This window comes from Lepisosteus platostomus, chromosome 27, assembly GCF_059453375.1.
Source record: "Lepisosteus platostomus isolate fLepPlt1 chromosome 27, fLepPlt1.hap1, whole genome shotgun sequence".
NCBI classification, from domain to species: domain Eukaryota; kingdom Metazoa; phylum Chordata; class Actinopteri; order Semionotiformes; family Lepisosteidae; genus Lepisosteus; species Lepisosteus platostomus.
In genome coordinates, this window is record NC_142637.1 from 8,674,758 (window position 1) to 8,688,844 (window position 14,087).

Genomic DNA, 14,087 nt, shown 5'->3' on the forward strand with positions numbered 1-14,087 from the left:
AATGAGAAATAAGGTGCTTGTTATAAATGACCAGCTCCTGGAGATGGGACCTCTGTACAAACAGGGAGTTCCAAACAGTGAAACCAAAGAAATACCTCAGGGAAGATGTGCATAAGTCCACTCCTGTAGGGCTAGAAGGTTTCTGATTTTATTTCCAGCTGAGCCCTTTAATAAACTCAGGACTTAGTTAATTAGTCATGTTGACTTTCCTTGTTCTTGAGAAGCTGGGGATCTCAAGAGATAACAGCTTCTCTCAACTAACAGCTGTTGGCCCTTCTAAAAGTTTCAAATGAGTCCCAATAAGAAAAAACAAATAGTAACTAGGAACTAGACCTTGCCTGCACCATTGACCTCGTTTTGTCAGAACAGTATAAATACAGATTTTACAAACTTTATAAAAATAAAACAGTCACAATAGATTTGAAGAACATGTTCCAGTATTCAAATAAATAAAAAAAGGTATTGGAGAACAATGGGGGTAAAAATAAAATAGAAAGATTTAAAATACAATTGCGAAGACGGATTGGTACAGACAAATCACACCAAAGTGGAACTGAAGCAAACATGGGTTTCCAAGCATTAACCGGGGGAGGACGGTCAACCAAGTGAATTGTAACAGTCATTGTCCTTTTTGCAAAACTCGTGGTGGAGCTCTCAACAGCTACAGGATATGTCAAAAATGCGGACTGCGAAATAAAGAGGTCAGATCTGCACCCTTGGTCAAGCCCTTCTGCTTTAGCAACCGTCTTAGATTCAGAAGTGCCGCAGTGGCTACAGATTTAAACACTGGTGCGGGCTGTGGAATTTAACACCTCTGCAGCTATTCGCTAACTGCACTATTTAAAGTATCCCCTGTAGAGTCGACAATAACTGCTCCGTTACAGAAAACAGGAGAATACTGGACTACAGAGTAGCTATAATAGAACAACAAGCAGTAGAAAAAGAAGCATTTCTTTTTCGGCTTTGTGAAGACTACAGCGTCCTGTGACCTCCATGGTGCACTTTCAATATCGCTAAATTAAGCATAAAAGTGAAACCTGACTCCAGCAATTGCCAGATCCACGCCCACTGAAAACAAAATGAAAAACTTTTAGATTTTTACTAAAAGAAATCCAATGCAATAGATATACTTGGGACCTCCAGGCACTGTCTTGGGAAAAGGATCCATTCCTAATGATACATTCTCAAGATTGAACAAAATGAGTAATAAATAATATGAACTCTTTTCTACTGCACTCATTCACAGAGTCCAGTACTACTGTTTAATGCAGGGCTTCCCAGTTCAGGCCTCTGCTGGGTCCTATTCCAGCTGGGCTCGTTAATTTAATGAAACCCCAATTAGAATTTGATTTTCAGTTCTGAAGCTTTGACATGAGGAATTTCTATATATATAGAATTGTCCTGGAAGCACTAATGAAGTTATTAGCCCAGTCAGGCTGAATTGAAACGCAGCAGGTGCTCGGGACAGCAGCAGCAGCAGGGCTGGACAGCCCTGGGCCCAGAGAGCTCACCAGCAGGCGCAGGTGGCTTCTGCCCAGTTAGGAGAGCACTCGAGTCTGGCAGTAGCAGCCATCGGGAGACCCAGATCCGCAGTGCCCCCATTCAAACCGAGGGGCTGACTTGAGCAGCGCAGGCTGCCGCGGGCGACGCTCTGAGCCCAGGCGGCCAGCAGAGGGAATGAAATGTCTGCGCCCAGCTGGATGTTTCCTTCAGAAGGAGCTCCCTGCACGCCACACCCACCCCGCTCTGCTGGCCTCGGGAGTCAGGTCTTGGATATTCTCCCAGTCTGTCAGGCTTTTCATCGCGTGGGTTTACAAAGATTACAGTTAGGCCTAATGTCAACTCAAAACAGCCACCATACAAAGCCATACGCACACGTGCGCAGACACACGTTTGCCCAGGTTCTTGATGGCAGTTTTGGTGTGAAGAATAATGGGATGAAAATGGGAGTCCCGCCGTCTTCTCCTCTTTCACTCTTTCGGGAGAGGCCTTCGGAACAGCAGGATGTGCGGCTCTGGAAAGACAAACAGGCACTGAGCTTGAACAGGGCTCCTCTGGGATTCGATACAGCTGCGGCCCTCAAGACACACGTTTCGGCTCGAACCGGCTGATTTCTGTGGGCCGGAGTCACGTTCGGCCCTGAAACCAGGTTCGACGTTCAACGTCTCTAAATGAATTTTCTGTTGTAACAACAGCAGCAACAGCCCCAGACCCCCCCAAACTCAAACTTACACCAGCGACCCAAAACGGAAGAACCGGACGCGTGATCTTCTTCTCCTGCTGCAGCCCCCAGCGGGGTTGTAGGGACCTCGGTTCAGGTCAAAGGTCAGAGACGGCCGTTTGGAACAGATCGCGAGCCGGGAGGACGCAGCTACCTGGCTTGTGGATCATGTAGTGTATCCAGCCCTGGCTCTGCTGCACACCCAGGCTGCGCCACTCCTCCTCGGACATCAGGTGGGACGTCGGCACCAGCTTGGACATTTGCTTGGGAAGCATCACGTGCCTGGGGGGGGGGGGGGGGGGGGTCAAAGGTCGTCTTAAATCAGGTTGACAGCGTTTCTTGCCCAGATCAGGCAGCCCCCTCCCTTGCTCATAGAAGCACCATGCAAACAGAAGTGCACCGAGCACTGCTGTCCAGATCGGTCTGTTGTAACACCCCAGGAGGGTGGGGGGCAGCCGGGAGCGGTGCCCGGAGCTCCCCACTCCTGGCTGGAAGGCTGTGGGTTCGAGTCCCAGGTGAGCTGGATGCTTCACCCAGACAGCCGTATAATCGGCTGCAAGTGCAGGAAAACAGATCGGCCAAATGCATTAGAAATTAAAACAACATGCAATTGTTTCCGTCGAAAATAAGAGTTGTGCAGCCGCTGTACACGCTAGAAAACCTGTCACTTCGCCAGGACCCGAGCTGCACTGCCGAAAATAACACAGGATCTCGATTTCGCTCATATTTATCGACGTTTATCGCTCACGAAAATCTTCCACGGTTACTACAGTGAGCCAGCGTGACCTCCTGGTTCTAGATAGTTACCTGCGCCTTACAGGCTTTGGCATTTATTGAAAACGAGATATTAATCTGCAAGTAACAAGTCTGAAACCGCTGAGAGTCTGTGCGAGACAAAAAAAAATGTTTTCCAAGTGAATAAATCTAATAAACAGGATACAAAAATGCGTTGGTTCCGGGTTAAACTACAAATAACCTAAATAAATCTAATGTTTCTAATGTTTTTTTTGCAGGAGTGTTTCCTGCTCCCAAATCTATACACATTCGGAACAGATTATTTTACAATAATACTGTAATATTGAAGCGCAAATCCGACGAAAGAAAACAAACCACAGAATACGTGGCATACCTGTATTCATATTCCTCGTCTGTGTATTTGTCAGAATAGTAGATCTGCTTCTTCGACATGTTTAAATCTTTATCAAATAGTCGACTCTCCGCTCGCTTTCAGAGCTCAGCCCGGTTTCGCGCTGCAGTTAGCTTCTCCCCAGCTCTCGCGCACTTCACCCCGCACGGGACCAAAGATTTAAACTCAAACTGCCGGCTCTCGCGCTCTGATTGGCCGTAACGGACCAGCCGCGCGGGGCAAAGCTAAACGGCTGCCAGGAGGCCCGCCCGAGCTCGCGTTTGAGTCAGACGCTGGGAGAGGAAACTGCTGCCATTTTGGCTCAAGTTCCAGGGGGGCCGCTTGAACTGTAAGTATATTAAACGTCAAGAGCCAACATGGCCGGAAGAGAGAACAGTTTCACGACAGATTGCTAATTTCTTCTCATTTCACTAAACTCTAGTGTTGCACTTGGCGGTTTTTTGTTGCTTTACAGGGTGGATAATTTACTAACGTAATTTCTTTATATACTGATTATGTAATGGAATGACTGACTCTCCTAATAGTAGTGTTGACCCAATTTTTAAAGGAAATGAGGTAAAGTATCGTGTTGAAAGTGATTCCGTTTGTATTTTGGTGGTATTTTTGTGACAGTCCTTGTGACAGAGTGTTTTTTAAAGTCTTTTTTTTAAATACGAGGCTCCTGTATGACGAAACTAATTGTAAATGCAACAAGAACGATGTTTCCAATTTAGGCTATGACCATTATTATATAATTGTTGTTTATTACGAGCTCAGTTCGCAAGATATAGCCGTCGTTAAACTTTCTCTACGTCTGAAGAGTGACGGATCATTTTTTTCAGTTGTTTAAATTGTACATATTAGAGGGGTTTAAGTGTAAGGCCATCCTAATCCCGTAAGTCTTGCAGGTAACCCTAAACCACGGCTGTAAAACAGTTGGGAACATTTGGAACGTATTAAACTCGTCTGTTCAATTAAGACAACTAATGTTCTGTGCCCCTGAATATCTCTGTATGCAGTTAACAAATCGCAATAACAAATAACAAATGTATATCTGATCACGATTTAGTTACAAATCTTCAGAAATGCAGGATTTAATAGCTATCTGCATAGAGCAGGATGTTGGTGCACTGGTGAGCTTTGCTGCTTCATTATGCTGGGGTCCTGGGTTCAAATCCTGGGGTGATGTCTGTGTGGAGTTTGTATGTTCTCCCCTAGTTTGCATGGGTTTCCTCCCTAATTCCAAAGTCCAGGGTGTACCCCGCCTTGTGTTGTGGGATACCCAGCGACCCTATATTGGATAAAGTGATTAGACAATGGATCTCCATATCACCTCATTCAACACATTGCCTGCTAACTGACTGCAGTTCCATTCTAAATCTGCAGAAATGTAGGATTTAATGACTCCCTGTTAAAAACCTGCTGGAATCTGGGTCTCCAGGAAAAACAGGACTGGGAAATTCCCCTCTGGATACACCGCATGAGCATCCCTGGCCTTTTGCATAATTAAATAATCGTATGGTTTATTTATTGAGCCGGAAGCAGAAATGTTAGCGAGCTCATTAGCGCGAACAAACCCATGAGGTCTGACGACTACACAACTGAAATGAGTTCAGCACTAAACCCCGAGAAGTGATTGACCTTTACTTGTTGAAAGTTTTTTTTTTCCTCCACTCTAAAAACACAAGGGTTCACGTTTACCTCGAAACTGGTGGACAGAAAAAGAAAATTGACAAAGGTGGGCAATGAGTCTCGAAAAGAAAAAAAAAACGAAAATGTCAGCTGTGGTTAACCTCATCCTCGCACACTTGTAGTATAATCTGTGAGGATGAGGGCGACGGCGAAAATCTTTATTTATATTCACGGCGTTCGTCTGTTTTAGAAAATGAGCTGGAGCAGCCGTGGTTTCGCGTAAACACAACCTTGACCTGATTCGCTCGCCTGTGACCACGTTTCGAAAGCACGATTTGTGTTTAACAAACTGTTGTAGAATAACTCGAGCCGTGACCTTTGAAATTAAGTCAGACTGACGGGAGTGGGCAATCGCACAGATGAAAACAAGGGAGTGTGTGCCACCCCTGAGCACTTTAATATCTTTCTGTGCTCGGAGTCGGGACAGAATAAGTGTGGGGTTTAAGGGCCACGCCTGGGTGATAGCGTGTCGGTATCCAAACAGGTCTGAATGCCATACTCTCCTTCCTCTTTATCTTTTCTTTAAATTCTTCCCCCTTCTTTTTAAAAAAAAAAGACTTATTAAAATAAATTGTTCAACTTCCTCCTTCCTCCTTATTCATCTTTCCCCCAGCAGCCATGTCACCCTGCAGCTCCCAGCTGGCTGACCATGCCACCTTAGAAACAGTGACATGATTATTAATAACCAAGCTGTCAAGACCTTGTTTTAAGGTCTCATCCTTGTGGAACCCCCTACAGCACAGTGTCCCCCGTGACCACTCTGGGATGTTAGTTTGGGCATTCTGGTCCAGAGGGAATGGTCAGATCGCCACCTACTGGTCTGCCAGCGTCTCTTACAGCAGCAGCCTGGTTTTCATCGAAGGCCTCTGATCCCAGCACAGACGATTAACACCGCCCCGAGGCCTGATGAGTATAGATTATGACCCAGCTATATTGAAATATTTCTTTCAATAAATACGGCTTTGAATTAAAAAGAGTGATTTTTGCTTTGGCTGCAGTATCAAAGAGGAAGCACAAAATGCTGCACGAGGCAAGATGCATTTGTGTTGCCCTTTCAAAACCGTTTCCGGGGGCTGTGAAGTCCTCCGGCCCTTTCTTCTGCCCTTTGACTGACATCCGAGTAACATCCACGCTCTGGTCCCTCTCAAGGCGGCTGGGCGGCGCAGGTGGGTGTGAAATGTCAGGTAGGTGAGTACCGAGTGAGGCCGAGTGTGGCCTTTTCTGCTGCGTGTTGCAGACAGGAGCTGTTTGAAGAGACATCGCACTTCTTTAGAGCCTTAGGAAGCCCTGCTCAGTGACAAACGTGTGAGATGTCAAAGATCACTGGCGCAATTTTTTTAACGGGTTCAAGGAGGGAGCCGTGTCAGCATGCATAAGCTGCAAAGGAACAAATAAAGGTTTAGTCCCTGCTGAAAAGAGCAGAAAAAGACAACATTTCGGCTGTAGAGCCTTCTACGGGTGTGACACCTGAAGAAGGCTCCACAGTTGAAATGTTGTGTTTCTTTTCTCTTTGCAGCACAGAATAAACTTACTTGTTCCTTATTTTTTTAACAGGCTGCTCCTCAGGCAAAATCTCTGATGCTTTTGCTGCTGAAAACTTTAGACTAAAAACTTGATACTGGCTTTTCCGTTTAAATTTAAGTATCATTCCATGAAAATGAACTGTTCCTGGGGAGGTGCAATTATATCAGAGTTGGATGGTAGACTGGGGTGTATTTCAGCTCTCTGCTACATACGTTTTTGTCTCCTAGTAAACTCGCCAGCCATTACATGAGAGAACGCATTTCAAAGCCTTTCCAGGCCACACAAGGTAACACGTCTATGCAGAAATGGTAGCAGAAGGTACTGAAAAACTCTGGAGAATAACCCCCCCCCAGTCTTAGTAACTCCAGCTGCTAAAAAGGGTGTGCTATGGTTTAGCTACATTCTGTACGTGAGTGGCTGTTTGTACGAGTCAGCAGCTCACAGGAAGTAAGCTGATCCATCTTTTCTCATTCGTTTAATATAGCGTACAACAGAGATAAAAAAACATGCAAAAGTTATTTCTTACAGTAACGACGCCTATTTTCATAGACGCCCGAAGTGCTGCAGCATCGCTGGTCTGTGCCTGTGTGTGGGGAAAGGCTCAGCAGAAGCAGGGGCTGGTGTTTGCAGCCTGTGCTCTGGGATGGAAAGGTGCTAAGTAACATCAGGGGAGGAGGCCACAGGCCGATGAAGTCTTCGCTTTAAAAACCAAATAGAGGAAGTGGTTTCCTTTGGGTCAGCAGTCTAATACCGGGGTCTCTGAGTCTCTGCTCTGCAGTACAGTGTCGCTTAAACAGGGCTTCCCCTGTCCCAGGGAAAAGAGGACCCTGTGTTGTGCGTGTCGAGTCCAGGCTGGTGAAATAAACTGCTGCACGTTGCACAGAGCTGTCCCATGTTAAGTAGGTTTGTTTCAGACCCTCGCTGCCCTTTGTGTAAAGAAGTGTCCGCTGTTCTCGGTCTTAAGCTCGCCTCCACACATCTCCCACGCGTACCCTCTAGTTTGTGTGTCACTGAAGATTCTGCCTGTCAGGATTTTGGACTCTGAGTTTGAATCAGGTCCCCATTTTAATCTATTTCCATAAAGAGTTCCAAAAGCTGAAATAGTGGATTTGTTCTGTGAAAAAGAAGCTGTTTTTACTTTTCTATACACTGTTTAGAGTTATTACTATTTTATGTGTTCTTTTTTAGTATCTTCTGTCTCTCCTTCCTTTAGTTTAACCCCTTGTTGTGAGGAACATAGTTAGAGGTTTTGAATATTCACTATTTTCCTTTTCATAAATTATTTTCAGATGAAGCTCTCTACCAACACTTCACCTACATGTTCTGTAACATTTAATCTGCAGTTTATGGATCATGTATTTTGGTTGGTTTAAAATACAATACAAATACTTGTAAAAAGATCATAAACTGTTTTAAAAAAGTTCCTATAACAGCTTAGTTTAAGCTGTTAGTTTAGATTTAGTCTAGAAAGTTTTTTTCTGCTGCGGTTCAGCAGTCGCCAGGAGGCCGTGTTTATTACAGTTAAAGCCTTGTTCTGGGCTTGCCTTGTGTTGTGGGACGCGAGAGCTACTGTAGTATATTCGTACACTGTAATCTCCTCCTACAGATGGCCGAGACTGGAGAGAGTGGGTGGACGTGTTTGACTAATGGACGTTTTTGTGTGTTCTTATTTTAAAAATGCTCTTAAATGCAGACAGCTGCTCGACGAAGGGAGACTCTTTTTTTTTTTTCCCGCCTGTGACCTCTTATTCAAACCGTAAGAACAGGATGCTGTTGTGACTGTGGGTGGGGGGCTGGTTTTCAGCAAGTCCAGCAGTGATCACACTGCCCTGTTTGAGTCCGTCTCTGGGAAGGTTTGGATCACTGATTCCTGCTTGGCTGTGTTTGTGTGCCTGATCTTGAGCTAGGAGACAGGTGAACAAAAAGATGAGCAGAGGGGTTCCTAATGATTTACTGAGATTCATTAACCCCACTGTAAATCATTAAGACCGTCGTATTAAAGAATAAACTGGCCATTCCGCGGGTGGTCCATACTGCCTCCTAAGGAGCGGACCACAGCATAAATACAGGCGCAGACTCGGAAGGAGAGGACTGTGAGTGAGAGATGCTTTGTCTCATCAGGCTGGAACCAGGTTCTATCTAGGTAATCTGAGCATTCTTACAACAGATCCTGCCTTCTTCTTTATCTTGGAAAATTCCCATTTCCTATCTTCTGGATTTCCTCAGGCTTAACACATCTCATGTTAGTGGTGCGTTGTTGGAATAGGGGAAGATTGGTTTCCATTCGCTGGTGGGCCTCTGTGTTAGAGAGGAGGTGAGTTAATCTGGGATAGGATCCATTTTTATTAGGAGGCAGGTTTTTCCTTGCTGGCTTTAAGAAACGTTTTTGTGGTACATTTGGATTACTGGATGAGAATTCTGGAATATTCTAAATCCAAAGTAAGGAAACTATGCATTGTACATATCTATATATACAGCAGGCCAACTGCTGTAGAGTTATTTGTCAGAATAAAGATGTTTTATCCGTGGCTGGGTCTGATTATTGCAAGAAAATAAGTAATATGCTTGCTGTGAACATCTGGCAATGCATGACGTTAGTGAACTTGTTAAAATATTAGCTTGCATAGTAAGATGATGTGAGAATCTTGATTTGTATATGTATTCAATAACAGCCCTACTTATAATTGATTAGAACCCCTTGTTTCATTACATTATGAGCGAGAGGACGCTGTTCGATCCACATGGCGAGTCTTCTAGTTATGAGCTAATTTCATCCCTCTGTGTCTTCAAGGAAAAGATGCTATTCGCCTGTTCCACGCTCCCACAACCCTCTGTGTAGGGTGCGCCCATTGGCTAAATCACATCAAATGAATTGTAGAAGCATTTATTATGTTTAGAAATGATAAATAATTATTAGACTAAAAGACGCGCAAAGTAAAAAAAAAATCCGGGGTATGAGGCCGAAATCTGAAGATATGTTTTTATGTGCCGCAGGCGGGGAAGTGTGTCAGTGACGCTGGAGAGGAAAGAGGCAGCTCGCGGTGTCTGTGGCTTCTCCGGCTCGAGGCTCGCCCCGCGCCGTGCAGAGCGCGCGCACACCGACCCGGGGCGCGACGCTCGCGGGCTCACACCTCTCTAGCCGCGCGGCAGGACCGGGGCAGGACTCGTCTCTCCAGGTATGTCCACGGGCGTGCGTGCAGTACGTTCATCTCTGCTTCTTTTAGCAGGGAATTTCTGAAACAGCACCGCAAAAAAAAAAAAGGGCAAAACGCTTTTCCTCCTTGTTTAACTTTGCAAACGTTTAAACTAGTCTGAGCCTTGGCAGCGCAAAAGTTTCGTTCCTGTATTTGTCTTTGCGCTGTAACCGATGTAGGGAGTAAAGGTACAGAATATCCGTGACATTGGCCATTAACACTTGTCAAGAAATGCGATTTGGACTTTTTTTTTTAATTAAAAGCGGTCTTGGTGAATGAAACAGGAAAACAAAACGCGTTCTTTCACTTGAACAACGAAGCAACATAGTGGTAATGAGTTTATTTATAAAGTTTAACGCGGGCTTCCTGGTGGTGAGATATGTATAACTCGCTCTAGTTTTCTACATCAATGTTTCCTTGTAATTTATTCGATCGTTCTCCACATAGACACAAAATCACAACGTATCGAGCATCGCTACACGTACTCGGACTTCCACGGTGAGCCGGCAGCTGCGAGAACTTCAGAGAGCAGCTCGCCAGTATCATCACAAACACGATTCTTTTCAGTGACAAAACGTGGCGTTTTCTCTGGGGGGAATCATCCCTGAAATAAAAAGAAAAGCTCGAAGCTGAGAGGGAGTTTTCGGCTCAGTTCTCTGCAGTCCCCCGCTTTCACACTTTCATTTTCCTTTCGTGAAGTGAAGCGCTGTACCCCAAAACCCCGGACACGCCGCCAGACAGAATCAGGCCCTTCTCCCGCAGAAACAGCCCAATAAAAGCATCTCATGGAAACGATTCACCTCCAGCGACAATAACCGTAAAAAACGAAGAAGCCCCTCGCTTCTTCTGTCTTATTAAAGATCGGCGTTTGGCTGTCGTCTCTCCAGACAGGACGGGACGTGATCGCCAAATCGGAGCCCGACCACACAGCCGGTCGAGTTGAGACGATTTTCAACATGTCTGCTGTCGCAGAACCGGCTGGGACGCGCGGTTGTTGCTGTGATGAATGAAGGCGGGTGCTGGGTGGGCCAGCAGGGTTTCTGAGAGGACTGGATGGGCCCGCTCGCTGCTAGCGCTCTGTTTTTGGATCACGCTTTGACTTCTGCATCCCGCCCTGCAAGGCGCTATATAAAAGCAAAGCTGCGTGTGAAGTAAATAAGAACCGTAATGACATACGGTGATAAATGAAGCCAGCCGGCCCATCTAGCCCTTGTGGTAGTGAGTTAACTATTAATCCAAGGATTGCATCCAGCTGTTTCTTGAAAGAAACCAGGGGATTGTCTTCAATAACATGGCTGGGTGGCTCGGTCCCTACTCCCACCACCCTCTGTGTAAAGAACTGCCTCCTCTTCTCGGTTTTAAATACACTTCCGTGTCATTTCCAGATGTGTCCTCTGGTTCGGGTTTCACTGTTCATCATGAAGAAATCCGCTGGCTGGTCAATGATATGGTGAATTCTTGTCTCCTAGTCTTCATTGTTCAAGACTGGAAAGGTTTGGTTCCTTTAGCCTGTGTCCAGTGCAGAACCTTCTTTTAAGCCCAGAATGTGTCTGGTTGCTCTTTCCTGGACTGATTCCAGAGCTGCCAGTGTCAATACAGGGTCAGAATTGGGATGGATTAAGTCCAGGATCCACTTGTCTGTTGCTGACAGGTGTCAGATGGGACTGGGAAGCAGTCAGTCACTGTTGGCTGTGATTCTGGACTGGAGGCTGGGTCAGTGCTGTAATTGAATCTGGGCCTAAGCCTTCGTATTCAGCTGTGATCCACTGTGACTTCAGTCCTCCTGCAAACCTTCTCTTTGCTTTTTCACATGCGGCCGCGCATCGCAAACTGAGATTAGGAGGCACTTTTTTACACAGAGGGTTGTGGGAGTCTGGAGCGAGCTACCCTGCCGCGCTGCCGAAGCCCGTACAGAGGTTTCTTTCAAGAAAGGGTGGCTAATGATCGGGGGATCTCAATCAGCAAACCACCACACCACGCCCAGCCTTGCCGAGAATGCCAACCGCTCTAGAATCACCCCCTCTTCCAGCAGACCTGTCACTCAGCTGCGCTACGACAACCAGATCAGGGGGAAAATCAGTCCCACCTGCGCTGGCTTTCAGACCTGCCCCTGCGACACTCTAACGTTCAGTCTTAGTGATCTTCTTCCCCTGTCTCGGCGCTCTCAGTGTGCTCGCCCCGTTTCCTGACTTTTACTTCTTTCGACTTCCCTCTGGTCTGGGCACTCGGATATTCCCTGTGTCCGAGGGTTTTTTTGGTTTGGAAGTTCGCTGGCTCGCGACTCCGTTACGGATTTTCCCCGGTGCTGCGTTTCCAGCCTCCCTGGCTTCGATCCTTTGCTTGTTTTTTTACTTTTGACAGTTTCGGACAGCTTACCAGGGGCTGGTTCGCTCTCTGTTTCAGCTCGTACTCCCCTGCACTGGGATCCAGACTTCAGCCTCTGGCCTCTACTCTCCCACAAGTAAGTGCATCTGTTCCGCCTCTCCCCTGTGACCTTTCTCTCGAGACCCCTTGAGATCTTCTTCTTCCTTCTCTTATTTCGACCGTTGGAAAGGAAAGCAGAGGAGGGGGTGTTCAGTGTTATTTTAAAAGTGTAACACAACAATTCTTGCAGGGCGACCCACTGCTTTAACGGATCGAATTGCCGCCAAAGTGATGTTTCGGGGTTTTGATGTGACTGTCGAGTGGGTCTGTAGCTCTCATGGCAGGTCGCCAGGCAGCACGGATGTAGCCGGCTCCAAAAAAATAGAAAGTGAAAAAAAGCAGAAGTGAAAGACTGGCGCTTCAATCGTTAGATGAGCGATGGAAACGGTTTGTGTTGGTTGTGCTGCCTCTTTTTGTTGTGGGACTGGCACCACTCCATTCAGGAGGTGGCAGTAAATGTTCCAGACCTTCAGGCAAGACGAGCGTTTCTGCTGTTTTAAGATTTTGAAGCCTGTCTGTCACCAAGGCAAACAGCAGGTCAGGCCTCTGAGCTGATCTTTCAGATGCTGAAAGATCTGGCAAACCTCTCGGCCTTTTCTCTTGATGTGAAGCGCGGAGTGTGCCTGGGCATCTGTCTGTCACATTACTGCGCTGAAGAAATTCACAGACCATCCTGGTGGCATTGCTGAGGGCTGAAATAACTGGAGCGATGACCTAGATTTGTGTGCGTCTGTGTGCCACTGTGTGGTGTCTGTGTGTGTATGTGAGTGTGGGGTATCTGTTTCTGTGTGTGTGTCAGTGTGGGGTGTCTGTGTGCCACTGTGTGGTGTCTGTGTGGGTATGTGAGTGTGGGGTATCTGTTTCTGTGTGTGTGTCAGTGTGGGGTGTCTGTGTGCCACTGTGTGGTGTCTGTGTGTGTATGTGGGTGTGGGGTGTCTGTGTGCCACTGTGTGGTGTCTGTGTGTATATGTGGGTGTGGGGTGTCTGTTTCTGTGTGTATGCGAGTGTGGGGTGTCTGTGTGTGTATGTGTCAGTGGGGGGTGTCTGTGTGTGTGTGTCGGTGTGGGGTGTGTGTCTGTGTGTGTTTGTGAGTGTAGGGTGTCTGTGTCAGTGGGGGGTGTCTGTCTGTATGCGAGTGTGGGGTGTGTGTGTGTGTGTGTGTGTGTGTGTGTCAGTGGGGGGTGTTTATGTGTACAGTCTGTGAGAGTGTGAAAGGAGTTGTTGTGTGTGTACACTAGCTTTCCTTGTCACCAAGTCAAACATGCACTGATCTTCAAACACCCATTGTGTGTTCTGCTTGTCTTTCAGAGCTGCTCTCTAAAAGCACTTTTAAGTTTCCAGTTCACCGCAGCCCTTACATTTTCCAGAAATCAATACATCACTGTTAGATCAACCGATGTAACAGTCTATATTAAAAAAGATGTCTGTTTCTGACAGTGTTGTTCAATATTAGGAGTACAGCTTTTCTTTTGAGGTTCAGATCCATTTTTCAAAACACACAATTGCAGCTCTGCGACACCCTGCTGCTGCCACATCTGCACAGCGCTGTCTTTTATTAATTCTATTTTGGTTTTAATGAGAAAGGTGTGCATTACAAATCCCTGCTTAACCTAGTTTGGGTGGCTCTGTGATGCTTAATTTCGTCATTCTTCTGCCTCTCAAATAATGGCAGGGAGGAGAGGAGAGGAGAGGAGGGGGGAGGAGAGGGCTTGAGTCTGCTCGCTGTGATTGCATTTAATGTGTCTCCTGGGAACTGGAGAAACTGAGAAGGAAGAGCAAGAGGCCTGAATTCTTTATGCTCTTGTTGGCTAAGTTTCCCTGTCTTCCAGTATAATATTGTTAGAATCTGGTAAGACAGGGCAGAAGGAAAGATGCGGAGAGCCCTGTCCTCCTCATTTTAGGTGCA

At 46.4% G+C, this 14,087-nt stretch overlaps 1 protein-coding gene across 1 annotated transcript; it reads right to left on the reverse strand.

Annotated features, from left to right (window-relative positions):
* Nucleotides 1–415: 415 nt before the first annotated feature.
* cks2 (CDC28 protein kinase regulatory subunit 2) lies at nucleotides 416–3,655 on the reverse strand. The gene is made up of 3 exons (XM_088621962.1): nucleotides 3,351–3,655; nucleotides 2,376–2,503; nucleotides 416–2,014 (listed from the first exon to the last, which is right to left on the reverse strand). Exons 1-3 carry the CDS (start codon nucleotides 3,407–3,409, stop codon nucleotides 1,971–1,973), a joined length of 231 nt encoding a protein of 76 aa, XP_088478088.1. The 5' UTR covers nucleotides 3,410–3,655; the 3' UTR covers nucleotides 416–1,970.
* Nucleotides 3,656–14,087: the final 10,432 nt, after the last annotated feature.